The following is a 19,249-nucleotide window of genomic DNA, read 5'->3' as shown; positions in this document are numbered from 1 at the left end:
TTGTAATATCTTCCTGATAATAAAATGCAAGGGCTCCTCAGGGCTTACAGGGCAAGATGCAAACATCTTACTCTGACACTTACGGCACTTTACATTGCAGCACCCCAATCTACATTTCTCACACCTGACTCGGTCCCTTTTCTCTTTGAGAAAGGCTCACTCATCCAAAATACTCAACTCCCACCCCCACCGACAATAAGGCAAGTGTGCAAGAGTGTACCACCCTACCCTGCCTCATCCCGGCCCTGGAGCGTCATCTCTTCTCTCACTGGCAATCTGTAGGAACCCTTTTGGGTTCAAGATCCAGCCTCAGTAGCACTTTCTCTGGGATGCTTCCCAATCATTCTGGTCCTCAGTACTGAACACACTCTGAACTCCTCTACAGGACCAGAACACCATGAATTACTCTTATCATTCATTAACATATAATATGCTTATTACATGGCTAGCTATATTTTCAATCTGTATGTCCAATGCTTTGTATGTATATATGTATGCATGTATTCTATCTTATGTATTTGAATACAAACACACATATATAAAAGTCTCATTTCACCTATCAAAGCCTTTGGAGCAGATCGGTGGCCTACAGTAACCAGGCAAATACAAAATTTCCTTAGTGAAAGTCTACTTACTGGATTGAAGTTACCTGAAGTCAAAAGGTACAAAACAACGATAATAAAAGACTGATTTATTCTCCCATGAAAATCATATCTGGCCTAGAGATAAGTCAAGGATCAAATACAAAATACACATCAAACTAAAAATTTCATTCAAAAGTGATAAGATCAATAAAGACTGAAATCAGGGTCTTGTCTAGCAATAAAGAATTTTTACTTGCCACAAGACAGAAGTCTTCCCAAAAGTAAAGACTGGATCATCTTGTTCCATGTCACTTTAACTTTCCTGTGCCTTTATAACTTGTCTGTAATGAAGGAAGTGAGCAGGTTGATCTGACAAGTCACTTTCATCTCTAAGGATTGTTGGAATTAAAAAAGAAAAGGAACTTTTTGGATTAAACATACCAAAGTTTCTCTGCAAAGTGGCTAACGACAAGTGGAAAATGGAAAGGGATCAATCACCTAGTCAGTGACTCATTTTCAACTCTTATAACTACCCAGCTGGGGAATTTCTTCTCCCTCTGGCGACAGCTAGTGTCAGACCCATGACTCAGACTGGAACTAGCCTATCTGGGCTGGAACTACATTCAAGGTCATTTCATCCATTCCTCTGTCTCTCAGCTTGACTGTAGATTTAAATCTGTGCAATGATTACAGGGTTCTATTTTGGGTTTGTGTTTCTTATGGTTCCCCAAGAAGAGACATCTAGTCACCTGATGTTGATTGATATTTGACACTTTCATTAATAGTCAAAATCTCAGTAGTTCCACACAATCAGAAAAATCACTTGGAGGGGTCTTTGAGGTCATCCAGGGTGAGGGAAAAAGCAAAGTCTAATTCTTAGACAATCTGTAGACAAAGTGGGTAGAAGAGCCATGTGAGGCCCTCACCACACTAATAAATGTTTCTTTTGTGGCTGCCTTCATACGTATGATTTCAAAGTCATGGTGGTTAAGTGGTCAGCAAGAGCATAAATAAAAATATGCTACCCACAAATGCTAGGTAACGAGCTAAAACTAAAGTAAACAACTGCAGTGGGCCATCCCATATGCAAGCTGGTGAGGCCCATAAATCACCAGGATGGGGATCAAGATTTCAAAGGCACACTCTGAGCTCCTCTGCCCTGGCCTGTTGATTCCAGCTCCAGCTGCATTGGGTTACCTATATGGCAGCATATAAAGTTCACCTTTTAAGTTTAAAAATAGTTCCCATTCCAACTAAAGATAGGTCACAGTACCTATTATGGGTGTGCCCCATATTCTGCACTTGACATAAGTTGGCATTTAAATTCCCATAACCATCCTGTGAGATAAGATTTTTGTGAATCCCAATTTACAGAGAAAGCAGAGGCTCAGAGAAGCAGAAGCAGTTTAAGCATCTGAGGTCACCACTCTAGCGTGGGGTGCATTCATATCCTGAAGAGGAATTGCTAAGCTCACTGGAACGTGGGAGATTTAAAGCCGAATCAACATAAAGGTTCTCATTTGTCATCAGCTATTCTGCTCCACTTTTCTCTTGGCATCTAATAATTCATCACTATAGTAGAGCATCAACCCCACTCTCTCCTCACCCTGTTCCAGCCTATCCTTTGGCTTCCCCACCTCCTCACTCCCAGGCTCCTCCGGGGATGGCCCAACACTTGGATGTGACAACCCATCCATGCTGCTACTGGGCCAAGACTCGAGGAGGCGACAGGTGAAGATGACGCCAGCTACTGGTGCTAAAAGAGACTTGCGCCTCCTGAAATACACTACGTCTATAAATCTCCCCTCTCCAGCCGGTCCTCCCCTCCTCCCCCATCCCCACAGCTGACTGTCCTCTCTTAAAACACATTGCATGCTGGCCATGCCCTGGGATTTCTTTTTCCCTCCAAGGGTGTCCCAGTGGTTTATTCCAACCAGATTTCAGCATATGAGCCCTGAGGTGGGAATGGGGCATGAACGTGAAGCCAAGGACAGCCCTGCTCCCAGGTCAGCCCAGTCAGAGCACTCCTACCACCCACCCCCTTCCACCTCTCACTGTCTAACATGTCTTTCCACTTTTCTTTCCTCCAATCTTCACTCTACCCAGGAGCCCAGCTTCCTTTCTCATTTTGCTCCAATAAGAAAACAAATCTCCAAGGCAACTCCATAGACACAGGTTATTAAAAAAATAAACTCCTGCCACCTGCTCACACCTTCCCAGAATTCATTCTACACCTTTTCTATCTGCTGCCACTCTCCTTGCTATGATCACACCATCCAATTCTATATCCCCCACATCTCCTGCCAACTCAGAATGGCAGGTCTCCTTTAGTCACTTGGTCTTCTCATCCACGGACCCCAGTATCCTTCAGTGTACATCTGCGACCTGTTCACTACCTGCCTGCGAGCTGACTCCTAGCCTAAAAGCCAGCCATCCCACCATCATACTCTTCTTAGGATAGGAGCTAAGAAGGTCTTTTCCACACCTGTCCCAACAGGACATAAAGAAAAAGAAAAACGGAATCAGCTGTACAACAGCATTCCCCTCTGAGGATGGTATTTTGCTAAAACGGCTCTTGCTGTTTTGGAATCGAGTGCTCATTAAATAAGTAAAGTTATTAGTACATACTTTGAAAAGGCAGCTTGAGAACAAACATTGTTTTCCTATCTCCCAGCCTTTTCCCTAGATGTTATATTCTTAGGAAAACTTTCATTACATCTATTAAGTAGCATACGGATCTCGGACAAGTTTAACTGAGCATCAGTTTTTCATCTTTAAAAACAGGACAAATTGTTTTGACACATAGGGTACTATTTCTGGGACTAAGTTAGAAATGTAAGGTTTGAGGGACAAATCAACATCAGGATCATATCTTACATCAGGTAATAAGGCACATACTGATGTTTCCTGATCAGTGTAATCAAAGACTATTTATATGTACCAAACATAGCAAATGGATAATATTGAAATGTTTGAAAATAAGGCTGAAGTAATTCTTCCATTGAATTCTTCTTTGGAGAGAACAAATTCCTTTCCTTTAGGAACTGAATATTCAATCTGTAATGATGTAATGACGCTTCTTTTTTGGCTCTTTGACTATATACCCTTTATCATTTTACTGCTCTTTAACACACCTAGAAAAATTAAACTGTTGTTGTCAATCAGTAGCTAAGTCATGTCTGACTCTCTGAGACCCCGTGAACTGCAGCATGCCAGGCTTCCCTGTCCTTCACTATCTCCCTGAGCTTGCTCAAACTCATGTCCGTTGAGTCAGTGAAGCCATTGAACCACCTCATCCTGTCGTTCCCTTCTCTTCCTGTCCTCAATCTTTCCCAGCATCAGCATTTTTTCCAATAAGTCGGCTCTTTGCATCTGGTAGCCAAAGTATTGGAGCTTCAGCTTCAGCATTAGTCCTTACAATAACTATTCAAGGTTGATTTCTTTAGGATTGACTGGTTTGATCTCCCTGCAGTCCAAGGGACTCTCAAGAGTCTTCTCCAACATCACAGGTCAAAAGCAACAATTCTTCAGCACTCAGCCTTCTTTATGGTCCAACTGTCACATCTGTACATGACGACTGGAAAACCCACAGATTTGATTAAATGGACCTTTGTCAGCAAAGTGATGTTTCTGTTTTTTAATATGCTGTCTAGGTTTGTCATAGCTTCTCTTCCAAGGAGCAAGAATCTTAATTTCGTGGCTGCAATGACCGTCCTCAGTAACCTTGGAGCCCAATACAATAAAATCTGTCACTGTTTCCACTGTTTCCCCATCTATTTGCTATGAAGTGATGGGATCGGATGCCATGATTTTAGTTTTCTGAATGTTAAGTTTTAAGCCAGTTTTTTAACTTTCCTCTTTTACTTTCATCAAGAGGCTGTTTAGTTCCTCTTCACTTTCTGCCATAAGGGTGGTGTCATCTGCATATCTGAGGTTATTGATATTTCTCCCAGCAATCTTGATTCCAGCTTGTGCTTCATCCAGCCCAGCGTTTCACATGAGGTACTCTGCATTTAAGTTAAATAATCAGGGTGACTGTATATAGCCTTGATATACTCCTTTCTTGGTTTTAAACCAGTCTGTTGTTCCACGTCTGGCTCTAACTGTTGCTTCTTGTCCTGCATACAGGTTTCGCAGGAAGCAGATAAGATGGTCTGGTATTCCCATTTCTTTAAGACTTTTCCACAGTTTGCTCTGATCCACACAGTCAAAGGCTTTAGCGTAGTCAATGACGCAAGTAGATGTTTTTCTGGAATTCCCGTGCTTTTTCTGATTCAACGGACGTTGCCAATTTGATCTCTGGTTCCTCTGCCTTTTCTAAATCCAGCTTGTACATCTGGAAGTTCTTGGTTCACATACTGTTTAAGCCTAGCTTGAAGGATTTTGAGCATTACCTTGCTAGCATGTGAAAATTAAGATGCAAGCCTAAATAGTATCTTCCAGGAGAAAGTACACTAATCCTTCCTGATGTGTATTAAAGAAATAAGAATACCTCTAGTAAAAAACATTTACTGAAGCCCAACTATCACTTACCCTTATAGAGAGCTAAGAAACCATAGTGAGAATATAAGATTAAGAGAACAGCAGAAATTCAACATGTATATCAAAGATAATTTTAATTAGTTTCACTCTTATCAGAGTGTACTATTGAAACTGATTTTAAATATTCAAAACAAAGTGTAAGAGGACCAGTGATAACTGAAAAAAATAAATAAATAAAGGGAAGGGGCAAGCTGGCAAATTTCTACCCAATACCTAATCTTAAAAAAGCAAATAAATAAAAGTTCAAGACTTTCTCTTAAGTCTATCTAAATTTTTATATACTCAACAAATTTACAGCTTTTTTCATCCTTTGCAGTCTTGAACCTCTTTTATTAAACAAGGGTTCCTTACAAATAGTGAAATGACACATAAATATTTGAAGCGCCCATGAAAGCATTTCTACCTCTTTATTAAAAACTATTAAAGCCCATTCCTAAATTCTTGCAACAAAGTCATTACAGTTAAAGTTGCAGTTCATTATTTTTCTGAAGCTTGAAAAAGAAACCTAGCAAATATAGAATAGAATCTTTTTTTGTCAAAGAATGTACTCTTTTGCTAAAACTTGAACTTGATGTAAAGGCAAAAACAATGAAAAGTCTCCTTACTAAGAAATGCTCTTTTCTTTGTAATTCTGTGTAGTTCAATATAACTTATAATTCCTTAAATATACACATGATAATTCTATTTTTATATGATTCTTTAAAAAAATAATTTTCCACTGTAATGAAATAGCTGTTCTTTCTTCCTAATGTGTATGGACTGGAATGAGCAGGTAGAATTAGACTTAGCAAAAGGAAAATACTTTGATAGATCCTCTCAAAATATTTTGGAGAGCATTATTTAAGACGTCTTTATTCATATTTCGGTCTAAAGCAAAGACAAAGAGACCAAAACACTGCTATGCCAACAATGGAAAGCAGCCTTAAAAATCAGCCAGTTATTTTTTGAAATGAAGAAGACAGACATCAGCCTGGACTTACTCCACGACATCAGCCTCATCTCTGCCTGGTTGCTATGGACACATCCCTGTCAGGTCTGTGCCTGCTACTCTCCAGGCCTGTTTATGACAGGCTGAGAAGTTTCCTATTATGGTGCCTATGTCTGCAAGCACACTGCTTGCCAGCAATAAACGCCAGAGGCTGCCACCATGGGGATTACAGTGCAGCAGACCAGAGAGGCTGCCGGGAACCCAACAGCCTGGGTTCCCAGCTGCCTGGGTAAATCTGCACAGTATACTCCCCAACGGGCAAAAACCCAACAAGCACACCCTTTCGTCTCAGGCTAGCAGGGATAGAATTCAGATGTGCGTGCATGCTAAGTCACTTCAGTCATGTCCGACTCTTTGCGACCCCATGGACTGTAGTTCATCAGGCTTCTCTGTGCATGGGATTCTCCAGGCAAGGATACTGGAGTGGGTTGCCATTTTCTCTTCCAGGGGATCTTCCCAACCTAGGGATTGAACCCACATCTCTCACGTCTCCTGCATTGGCAGGCAGGTTCTTTACCCCTAGCACCATCTGCAAAGCCTAATATTCAAAGCCAGATATGTCATTTTTACTGGGAACAAACCTATAATAAGAATGTTATTGCTACAACAGGTACGGAGAAGAGAGAATAGCTTAAGGCCATCACTATGACTTGTATGGCTTTTACCTGTATAGTATTAATACAAACTTTCAATTTAAATGAGATGAGACTAAACTCACTATAAACTATGCTATAATTTCTGATGAGCATGATGGACTGAGGTTTTTATGTGGGAAATGATCAGGACTCTTAATAACAGAAAAACCACTTTCCTACAGGCATCAACTATCATGTACAGACTCTAAGGCTGTAATCCAAAGTGGAGAATGGCATTTACATTAACCAATGCCACACATACACTACGAATTTATATGACCAACTACAAAATAATACATTGACACGCACTAGGTTGGGGCTAAAAGCGATACAGAACTCATCAGCACTCCTAGTGGCTGGGTAGAAAACTCATTGGTTATATACTTGAAGAGTTACTGAATCCATATGCTTATCAGAAACATGGCTTGTATTCCACCAACACATTCAAAGGAAAAGAGAAAATGTGCCTCCCTCCTGCAATTTATGAAAACCAGCTGAGATAAAGACGGCATATAAAACTGCAGATGACAGTGAACTACATAAGAAGTCAAGAAATTCTACCTGCCCAGGTAGATGTGGACGAGTTTGGGTCTCGTTTTCCAGCTGATATTAGATGAGTCAGACAAACGATCACTTTCACCTTGTTTATTTCTTTATTTTTTAGATTTATTTGGCTGTGCTGGGTCTCAGTTGCAGCATGCAGGACCCAGTACCCTGACCAGGAATCAAACCCGAGCCCCTTGCACCAGGAGAGGAGAGTCCTAGACACTGGACCACCAGGCAAGTCCCTACGTCTGCCTCTTTTAGTTCTGACACATAAGGCTTGAGTCTGAGATGAATAATACTAACTATGATGCTTTGAAACACTGACCATGCTAAATACTACCAAAACCATCAAAAAACTAAGTGGAAGGCAGAAACAGCATTTTTACATTTTATTAATTTCTATTAATTCTACTCAAGTGATAATTAGAAAAATTATGACAAATTTCTTCAATTATCTGAGTAAGTGTTCAGTAACTCCCTTGCAAAGACTCTGACAACAAAACTGAAGCAAATAAAGGAAGAATTTTTATCTTCTAAAGCTTTAGGGCTTAGATGAGTAAAAATAAACTTAGTCCTTAAGATTGATCAGTGATGATTCCTACAGCACTGAGAACCAAAACCATTTAATGGTGGTTTTCAAGAATCACCACCACAATCCCATTCAGACAATTCACCCAATTGTTTACTGAGCATCTGTCTAGCACAGCTTTGTGTCCCATGTAATGGGGGCTGGAAAATGAATAAGACTAACAACCTAATGTACCATGTGATGGGAATAAAACAAAGAAAAAATACTGTACAGAGAGTTAACAGAACTATAAATAAAGTCCCACAGAAGATCAAAGGGAAAAGACATACCCAATTAGGAGTGGCTAGGATGGGAGATAGGTTTACTTGGTGGTTCAGATGGTAAAGAATCTTCCTGCAATACAGGAAACCCAGGCTCAACCCCTGGGTCGTAAAGATCCCCTGGAGAAGGGAATGGCAACCCACTCCAGTATTCCTGCCTAGAAAATCCCATGGCCAGAGGAGTCTGACGGGCTACATACAGTCCATGGGGTTGCAAAGAGGTGGAAAACACTAAGCGACTAACACTTTTTTTTTTTTTCAGGATGGGAGATATGGCGAAAGATAGGACAGAAGGAACTTCATAGAGGAGGTTAATATTCCAGACAGACCCTACAGGATGGTTTGATAACCCTTTTATTTCAGAAAAGTTATTTTTTTTACAGAAAAACTGTGAAGATAAGTACAGAGTTCCCATATGTCCCACACCCAGTTTCCCCAATTACTAATATCTTACTATAGGGGCACATTTGTCCTAATTACTAAACCAATACTGATACATTATTATTAGCAAAAGCGCACACAGATTTCCATAGCTTTCACCGAATATTCCTTTCTGTTCCAGGATTCCATCCAGGACACATTACATTTAGTCATCGTGTCTCCTTCGGCTCCTTTTGGCTGTGACAGTTTCTCAGATTTTCCTTGTTTTTGATGACCTTCATAGTCTTGAGGAGTTACTGGTCACGTATTTTGTAGAGTGTCCCTCAACTAAGAACTAGCTGATGTTCTTCTCGTGTTTAGAGTGGGGTTATATGTTTTTTGTAGGAAACACCAATGTTAGTACCATTTTCATCAGATCATATCAAGGGCATCAACTACAACTTGACTTACCAGAACTGCTGTCAGCTTTGATCACTGGCTGAGGTGGTGTGTATCTGTCAGGCTTTTCTATAGTAGAGGCGCTGTTCCCTCTTTCCACATTGTGCTTTTTTGGAAGGAGGTCAGTATGCCCAGCCCACACTTAAGCAGTGAGGAGTTATGCTTTTTCTCCTTGAGAGCAGAGTATCTACATAAATTATTTGGACAGGGGATTTGTCTCTTCTCCCTCATTTAATTATTTATTCAATAAACTGTTTCAGTATGAACTCATGGATATTTGTTTTATACCCTGGATTATAGTCCCAGTTTATTTTCTCCATCAAGCCATTCCAGCTGGGAACTGGGAGCTTTTTCAGTTTGCTCTTGTGTCCCTTTGCCGTGCTCCCAGCAACACTTCTTCGGGTACCTCCTCATTTTCTGGCACTACGCATGCGCCAGCTTGACTCCCTGCGCCAGTTCTAGAATCAGCTACTTCTCCGCAGAGTCCTGCCACCTTCTGTTGGAGAAGGGTATTAGAAACCAAGTTGAGGCTGCTAGATGTGTTCAGTGCCCCTGGGGTGCCACTGCTTTAGGCTTTCTCAGCTGACAGAGCAAGGAAATGTCTGCATACACTAGATGGTTAAGTTGCTAAGACCTTAGAAAGCTATGTCCTGAATATAAATATTAAAATAAGAGATTCTGTGACTGGGTTACTTTCAGTCTCATTCAGAGGAATGACAGGGTGCATCCATTTACAAAAAAAAAATCACTGGACTATTATCCACTGTTTTAGGTATTTCTGCTAGAAAACAGCTTAGAGAGTTTTAGGTATTCTGATAAAACCTCAGGCCATTTTGATGGGCTATACTATAAAATTATACAAAGAAACAAAAGGTAAACTCCACTGAAAAGTCATTGACAGAGAGAAGAGCAAATGAAACATTCCAACAGTCCTATGTGGTTCACAACATCATTAGGCCACCATTCCCTCTCAAAAGCTCACTGGAAGCGTAAGTATCAGGATCACAAACACATACCTTCTCTAACCCTTACCCCACAAAAGAAGAAAAGAAAGATGATATTCCTTTACAGAAGGATATAAAGGACTCAACATTACTAAGCACCCACTGTGTTCCTGACTCTTGTCTAGATAACTCTCATCTTTCAATTCATGGAACCATCACAGCAACTATATAACAGATGAGGAAACTGAATCATACAAGGTAAACTGTCCCATTTAAATTTAGTAAAAGACAGAGATTGGGAGAGTGCTCTAAATCCATAGACCATTCTGTTTGAAATCTGGTATTTTCTCCTCTAGTGGGGAGATCTCATTAATGGCAGAGAAGAAAAACCAAGGTTGTTTAAAACAGACATATCTTTCTAACCAAATGGTTCTTACTGCCAATTTAGACTCATACAACCAAAAGTATGCCTGTTGTCTGTAATGCAGTGTGGATAAAAACTTTCTCATTTTGTTACAAATTAATTTCAATGTACATTAAAAACAATTATAACTATTTCAAATCCATGATTTTATGTAATTCTTTGCTTAAGATGAGGCACTCTTGTGGACACTTACCTTTTAAAAATAAATGCTTTAACTAAAAATATTTAACATATATAACATAACATACATACATAACATAACATAGTTATGAATGTACACAGGAAGTTTGAGAACACTAACTCCAAATCTATTATAGAACAAAAGTCACATTTTTCTTCTAAGAAATATTATGTTCTTATATTAGGAGTATTTGACATATAGCTTTTCTTAATCTCTCCTTTCCAATACAGACAAGGGATAGAATAAATTACATGTAATTTATTGAACACCCAATATACACTATTCACCAAATTGAATTTTCTATATATCTGATGGTCTTAACAATCTTTCAATTTTATTTTCCCCTTTTATTATCTCCATTTAGAAATGAAGAAATTGAAATTCAGAGAAGCGAGGCATGTTGCTCAAAATACTAGGTAGAATGCAGCAGAGCTGGAATCTGAAACCAAGCCTGCCTGACAAAAAACATCTATGTCCTTTCTACTCTACAAAGTTGCCATAAGCATTGGTATATATCTCAGGAGAAATGTAAATGCCATTCATCCTCATCACACATAAAGCACAGCAAAACAAGAACAAAAAGTCCAGGACATTAATAATAACAACAACAACAAATACTTCACTAAAGATGAAGTATTTTCTTAAGTGTAAAGAATAATAAAGTTAACACCATTGCAGTTGGTAATCCAATTTAACTAATTTCACAATGAACAAAGCAGAAATGTTTGTTGTTTAAGCAGATACGAAGGCTCACTCTCCTCATCTCACTCCTTGTTAGAGTAACTTAAAATGTCTTTTAAAACTAATGTGAGTATCAAAATGCAGGCAAGGCTACCCCTCTCTCTACTTCCCAGAAAGATCTCAGACTAATAGTGTCAATTCAGTTATCACCACTAGTTAGGCACAATATTACTACCCGGTAGAGAAAGCTATGCTGTCACAAAATAAAGCCTAGCTATTTGCAGTTTTAAAGTATTGATCTCTTTCTGGAAAAAGAGGAAATCATATTTTATATAATATTTTATGGACTTAGTGGAAATCATGATCAGTGTTTCATATCTGCCATAATTATGTGTATCTTAAGGAATAGCTACAATCTATGATTATCACATAGTCACAGAGACAGGTATTCCTGTCAATATCACAGGAATCTTTTAAAATTGAGTAAAATCATTATTATCTTTGCTATTTAGCGGCAAATGTGCTTAATCTGGACTTCCCAGGTGGCACAAGAGATGTGGGTTTGATCCCTGGGTTAGGAAGATCCCCTGGAGGAGGAAACGGCAACCCACTCCAGAATTCTTCCCTGAGAAATCCCACGGACAGAGGAACCTGGCGGGCATGGGGTTGCAAAGAGTTGGACACAACTGAGCATGCAACCTTGTTCAACATGCTCAAACTATTCAGATATTGGGAAAAGTACTATTTTATTTTGGCCAAGCCTTACATTTTGAAATTAAAAAAAAAAAAAGGACATAGTTCATAACACTCTGAGACAGAAGTTACCACTATCCTATAATTAAGTCAAAATTTTAATGACTGAAAGCAGTTCTCAAGGAACAACTACTTTATTGAGTTACAAAATTAAAAGTTTTTGATAATTATTTTAAGGAAATTAAGCTTACTGCCATTAAATACCAATACAGGAGCCAAGTTGATGACAAAAGAGATAAATTAAGATTTACAGTAATCCTTACTGTTTTAAAGTTAAAGTTAAGGGGTTAAAATTAAGGGCTTTTCTATTTAATTAAACATAAAAATATCTGGTAAAAAGTGCTTCCCTTCTTTCTATTATTACTTATAAGCAAATAAAGTATTTTTGTAAACAGTGATCATGAAACAACCACTTCCAATTCTTCATGTTAACTTTAAGGCTCTATATGTAAACTACATAAATCTTGGCCAAATCTACTTTTATAAAGTAGATGAAAAAGCAGTGAGCAAACTTAAAGCATCAGTAAGTTGAGTATCTTCATTTATGAACGATATTTTCTTTTCTAAAAATTTAGAGTTTTCCTTTAAATATGTTGATTAACTGTTAACAACTCTTACATGACTAAGTCAATAAGTTTTGATATTTTAAAGAAAATTATTGTTATTTGCTCTTTGCTCTTCACAAAATTAAAATGCCTTTTCCAACTTTTTGCTTTCTTCTCAACAAAATTAAGCATTTATATCTTTCCTGAGCCATCTTATACTCATGTAATGCTGAAAAATCTTAAGATTTAGCCATTTCTTGTGAACATTCTATAGTGGTCATTCCAGCATCACTTTTGCCAGAAGAACACACATCAGCAATCACAGAAAGCTATAGTATATGTTACATATGCACTGACTATTAAAAATCAGCAGGGGGAGTAGACAGCAAAAATACTAGGAAAGAGCATCCCAGAAAAGCAATTTAATTTGTAGGCAACAGAAACATGATAGAGATCTTTGTTAAAACCAGACAAAATAAATTCCATAAAGAAGTCATATCTACGTTTGCAAAGCTGGCCTACATATGCCTGAAACAACAACAACAAAAATCCTTAAGTCTTTTAGAAGGACACCTGAATCTTAACTTCAAGACAGACTTTCAGTTTGAAGCACTGTGTATGCATGTGTGTGTATATATGTGTGTGTGTTTCTCTTTCTGACTCTTTGCGACCCCAGGCTCCCCTATGGAATTCTCCAGGCACAAATACTGGAGTGGGTTGCCATTTCTTACTCCAGGGGATGTTCCCCACCCAGGGATGGAATCCACATTGCCTGCATTTAGCAGGTGCATTCTTTACCACTGAGCCACCAGGGAAGCCCCTTGAAGTATAAGGGCTTCAAGCAAGTAGGTTCCAGTAACGCCAAGCCTCAGAACTGCCCCAAATTTACAGAAGAGGACCAATTCATTTTTATAGTGATATATTTGGTGGTGGGGGGGTGATTAAGATGATTTTATTTTCCCCTTCAAATATCGCCACACTTACATTGAAGGTCTGGTGAAATGTGCATTGTTGGGTCACAAGAGGATACAGTTTTGTAGCGTAACCTTTGATGCTTAGATTCCTGGCCTACCCTCCTCACAGCCTCAATTTACTTTCCATGAGAAAAAGGTAACCAAAAATACTGTGAAACTATTTGGCCTTTACAACAGTCTTAAAAGTTACTTTAGACTGGCAAAATTTTTACAAAGGATGGAAATATACCTACCAATCCCACATTATGTTTAATATTTTCTAAAAATTAATAAGTGCTGTATTTTCATTTTTAGAATAAAACAGGAAAAATATTTGGCTCTTCTGTTTCCAATTCTGTAGCTGAAATTTAAGAAAAGATTAAGCTTTTAATTAGAACTTCAAAATGTTTATGCCTATATTATGCTAAAGAAAGTATAAACACTTTTTTGTAATATAGAAATGTGTGCTATAGACAGAACTGTATTATAAAAATTAAGAACTGGATTATAAAAATCCGTGAAACTTAAAATACCAAGCACAGATTACAACTGAATGGTTTAAAAAAAAAAAATTAGCCAAGTAAGCAATGAATCAAGTTGAACCTAAACGTTCAATAATACTAATAACAACAGGGCCATGTCAGACATATCAGACATTATTAGCTAGCTATTTTATACATATTCTTTCAAACTCTGACCTTGCAAAACAAGTATCATTGTGCTCATCTTATGCTAAGGAAACTAGCTAAAAAAGTTTGTCATTTCTCTAATGTAACTCAGCTAGTAAGGAATAAAACTGTGATTCAACTTCCAGATTTGTCTGCCACCAAAGCTTTGAGACATCACCAAAACCTCTCTTAACTCAAGGAAATCTGTACAAATCTCAGGCAGATTAATGTGCTTATGAAAGTAAATGCTGTCAATTTAACCACTCAAATTAAATGCCATCTGGAGTATCTCACCCCTATTTGGTACAAGCATCCTACACGTATTACAGCCAACATTGGCATTGGCCAAGAACTCCATAATTTTCCTGTCTCAATACTATCGATAAGCATTACACACATTACAATCCCAATCAGGAAATACATCTAGTTGCTTCTAAAGCATCCCTTAAAAACCGCTAATAGTTTAGATTCCTTCTGTTCAGATTTTTTTAATATGAAGAATCCATTAACCCAATTTGTTAAATGAGTCTGACGAAACAATTTCCTCCTTCCTCACACCCAAATCCACTTTCATAGTAAATATTTTCTCCAAATAATCACTTAAAAATCGTGATTTCTTACTAGTATTTTATTGTGTTATTTTAATCAATTAGGGCACTTTTTTAAAAGCCTCACAAAGAGAAGAAAACAAAGAAAAATATTATAACTTTTCAAAGACAATACTGGTTGGTTCAAATAAGTACATGTAGAAAGAAAGGATGATAATAAGACTAGTAACCGAAAGCAATGTTTCAGACTTATTCATTCACACTCAAGAGATACTCAACAACCTAGTGGATGTGTGACGCAAGCTGTCTCATTTCCAGTTCAGACTTAGACTTGGTATCACTCCTGGGGACCTTTAGATCAGCTGCTCCAACTCAGTTTACAGCTCATGTGGATGTGACTTATTCGTGCCCTTGTTACCAGGCTGAAGGATAACTTTACAACCTTTACCAAGAGCTTTTTTTTTCTATGCTAATCCGTTTTCATCTATAAAAAGTCACAGGAGCTTAGCACTTATTTAGAAATGAATGAGTTAAGGAAAAAAAAAAGATGAATGGCTTAGACATGAAAAGTTTAATCAACAGCTTCAGCTGAGTTTAATTTTTTTAATGTTAAAAATAAGGATCATGTCAATACAAGACTTAAACACAGCTAGAATGCCTGCATTTTGAAATAAGCTCACCTCTTACATTAAATCTGTAAATTAACTCAAAGTCTACTTGAGGGGACTTCACAATAAAACAAAAAAAAAAAAGAAAAGAAAAAAATCCTCGCCTTACTTGGTGCTTTTAAAAGAAAAAAAAATCATTTTGACTAATCATTGTGACCTCAAATTTTACTTTTTCATTTTAAAGTACAGATAAATTAATTACTTGTCAACTGAAGTCACGTACATGATTAGATTTTATGTTCGGTTTTAAATTCAAACAGAGGTCTCATCATTAAGAGTATAGATTTTGGGGGAAAGTAATTACAGCTGCTGAGGTTCATTGCGCTGAAAAAGCACTGTCAAATCATCTTGAAAATATAAGCAAAGGCTTTCGCATCTTTTGGTGTCTTCTGGCTTCTCCTTTCACTACACAGAATTAACCAGGCAAGAGAATAAGAACTCAGGCCCGTTACAGAATGGTCCCATTCAGCCTTCAGGACACTGGAGATCCTTAGTGTATGTCAACTGCCATTACGAACCAAATTATGAAAGAACAACCTATATATTATAAAATGAATCAATGAACTAAGAATTTATTAGCTAGATGAGAACAATGGCACCGGATGCCAAGGCAGACAGTAAGAGTAATAACCTGTCATTCTGATGAGGAATCACATCAAACTTAGAAATGAGGCGTAAATGACCAAAAAAAAAAAAAAAGATACAGATTTGATCATCGGTGTGCTTATGGGTAGGTCACTGTGCTTACGGGTAAGTTAGTGCCTACAGACAGTGACTGGGGAGTCCTTTTTATTTTGTTTATCTGAAGCTAAACTTTTCAGTTAAAAATCCTGCTGTCTATGTAAGCGCTGTCAAGAGATAAGACAATCAAGTAGGTGATACGCTATAGCTTTTTAAACTGCATGAGAGAAAAACAGGTGGGATGAAAACTATAGCCAACCAGAAAAAAAAAAAAAAAAAGCATAGCTCTCTGAAAAATATGTGCATGTAGATAAGCAGTAAAATGGCATAACCTTCCTGACCTTGTAAATAGGTGGGCCAAAATATTTAAATGTTCTTTAAAGGGCAACTGTTATTAATTGCCACATGAAGTTATTAGTCCTTACTGGCTAAATCCTTCAGGCATCTGCATCCAACATGCCCATGCCTCCCAGCCCCTGAGCCAAACAATCATTAAAAACATAGATAATCCCAATTATTTCCTTACATAACTAAATATTTTTAAAAAAAATAAAAGGAACTCCAAAAAAAAAAAAAATACACCAAAATGAGCAATACTGTACCTTGCTTTAAGGCTGTGGCAGGTGGACGGTTGCTTCTCAGCCCCCTGAACTCCACCATCCAAGACCAGCACCTTGGCATATATGGCACAAATGCCCCCACTGAATCATCACTGTAAATAACCTCAGAAAACTGGACTCTCCCTCCAAGATCTACAGTAACAATGCCAGTGACCATAACCTTAACTTTGACGTCCCCTGTGGACACATACGGGCCAAGCGAAACTACAAAGGCTCAGTTCTTACAGGGTACCCTGACCCTGACACTTAGATAAATGTGGGTTAAGGTTCCAAGTTCACTGAACTCTTCTGAGTGTGAGTGCGGTAGGTGGTGACATTCAAGGTATTGCATTGACCTCTAGCAACTCTTACTTCCCACTGAGAATCCGAAGAATACCCTAAAACATGGATTGCCAGTAGACAGGATTTCGTTACTGCTGCAAGGGCAAAGTGTCACCTAGAAGTACCCCTCCAAACACACACACACACACACACACACACACACACACACACACACAAGCGCTGAGTCTTGCGGGTATTGCAATCAAAACTATATCAAAGTTGCTTTTGTAAAATGTTTAATTTCTCCAAAGCGAATGGATGAGAGAGGGAGGGCACAGGCAGCACCAGAAATCTTCTTCCATGGGAGCCAAAATGCAGTGTGTGTGACAAACCTCTGTGTATTTCCCGGGGCCACGGGGACTGGTGGCTCCACCAGCGTGGGAATCAGCAGCCTAGGGGACGCGGTGAGAGCCGAGCCGGGGCTTACCTTATTGGAGGCCATCTCACTGACGGAGTGCCTGGTCTGCAGAGTCTCTAGCTGGTCCAGACACCAGTCCAGCTCCTCCAGGGTCTCGCTGGCCAGTTTCTGGTAGGCCTCCTCTGCGAAGAGATAGGGAAAGGGGGACTCAGTTCTCAAGCGCTTCGCGGGGCCGCCGGCGAGTTCAAAGGGAGCCATCCTGCCGTACCCCGCCATGCTCGGATGCCCGGTGCCCGCACATGAGGGCTGCTTCTTCATATTGCCGAGCCGGGCACTGCGAGGGGGGCCGGGGCTCTGCTAGCGGGGCGGCCGGCCTCGGGAACGCACGCCCTCTCCAGCTTGGCGTCTCCGTTCAGCGTCCAGGGAGGGCGCGCCAAGTGCGCCAAGCCAACTTTTACATGGACCAGAACCCCCACGATGCGACTTTGAAGAAGTCCTGGTGCCGGAGGATGGCGAAGGGGGGGTGGCGCGCGCGCGCGCCCACGAGCCCGCCCAGCGGAGGGAGCGTCTGGTCCCCGGCGCGATCTGCGCGGCGACCGGCCCCGAGCCGCGGCCCCACGCCCGCCCCTCCTGCCGAGCCTTCACTCAAAGCGAATGAATCAGCCGCGGCCGGCTGCGCGGCCACCACGTTTCCTGTTTTCTTTCTCAACTCCTCCGGCGGCGGGCGCAGAGCGGCTCCATCGCCGCAGCTTTCCGGGAACACTCCCCCTCGCGCCCCGCACGGCCCTCGGCGCCGCCCGGCCCCTCCTCGACTCCACGCCTAGATCGCCCGGGGCCACGGCCCGCCCTGGCCCCTGGTCGCCCCGCCGCTTTGCCGCCGCATCACCCCGCGCGGTCCCGCGCTGCTCGCTCCGAGGAACGGTCGCGAGCGTGTGTTTCCGTGGGGCTGCCCGGGACCCGTGCGACCGGAGCGGCGGAAAACCCGGCGTGGAGAACCCGCCGCCAGCTCGCCCGCCGCCTAGGGTCGCGCCCGCGCGCGCGCGGCCGCGCACCTGGCCCGCGGGGACCCCGCACGTCCAGCCGAGTCCAGCCCAAACCTCCGCGTCTCCACCACCCTGCGAGCTTTCCCTGGAGAACCCGACGGGTCGCACAAACTGGGTTATTTAGGACGCGCGCAATCAGTTTCCGTGGGTTTGGATTTTAGGGTTTCTGAGGGTTTAGGATTTACCTACTTGAAGAGGACAGGGTGGTTGTGGGAATTAAAAGTATTTGTATTAACACCAGGCTGAGTTCCCAACCCAGCCCTTACGTCTAAATTTTGGGGTGGACATAAACAAAAACATACAATGTTATGAGCCAGCACTCCTTCGAATTCACAGATTTGACAATATGCTATATTTTCACATTCAGAATTGTCTGAATTATCTTCAACGGCAGTGTGAATGCACCACGCCTTATGGGCAATTTACAATTTATGCCTTATGGGCATAGGCAATTTACGCCTATGTTGCTTCCTTCGTCAGACGAACTGCAAATAGGGACGAGGGTGGTATTGCGATGCCAAGGGGAAGAGTCTGAAAGAGTGTTTCTACCTACCATGCACAGAATAAAGTACAAACTTGAAAGAAGACTACATTCAAAGACGTCGTATGGAAGCAGGTTCTATTCACAAAAACTGACCCTGGGGGAGCTCGACCGTGGGGATCAATTGCAGAGAACTTCACCACTCTATTAGCCTGCAGATAAGCAAACCTTTCAGAGCAGGAAAACATCCAAACTCCCAAGAAGAGTCCATCTTACGAAACTTCTGTTCTCCTCAATAAGAAAGCATAATCTGAAAAGCTTACATGCAGTTGGTGTGATCACTTTTCTTGATCTTCAAATCTACAGGTATTGGAGGAGAAGAAATTCTGTCCTTGAAATTTGGACTCCATTTGCCTT

The 19,249-nt window shown here is 40.4% G+C and overlaps 1 protein-coding gene across 4 annotated transcripts in view; it reads right to left on the bottom strand.

Annotated features, from left to right (window-relative positions):
• The window catches only part of PDE4D (phosphodiesterase 4D), a 972,033-nt gene that overhangs the window by 35,180 nt on the left and 917,604 nt on the right, over positions 1-19,249 (bottom strand). For all 4 annotated transcript variants that reach the window (XM_068990575.1, XM_068990576.1, XM_068990577.1 and 1 more), the window contains exon 6: positions 17,378-17,490. In XM_068990575.1, coding sequence (XP_068846676.1) covers positions 17,378-17,490 — 113 coding nt within the window. The remainder of the gene's footprint in view (positions 1-17,377; positions 17,491-19,249) is intronic.

The sequence above is a fragment of the Capricornis sumatraensis genome, chromosome 18 (assembly GCF_032405125.1).
Source record: "Capricornis sumatraensis isolate serow.1 chromosome 18, serow.2, whole genome shotgun sequence".
Classification (NCBI taxonomy): Eukaryota; Metazoa; Chordata; class Mammalia; order Artiodactyla; family Bovidae; genus Capricornis; species Capricornis sumatraensis.
This window is presented reverse-complemented; position numbering and strand designations above follow the sequence as displayed.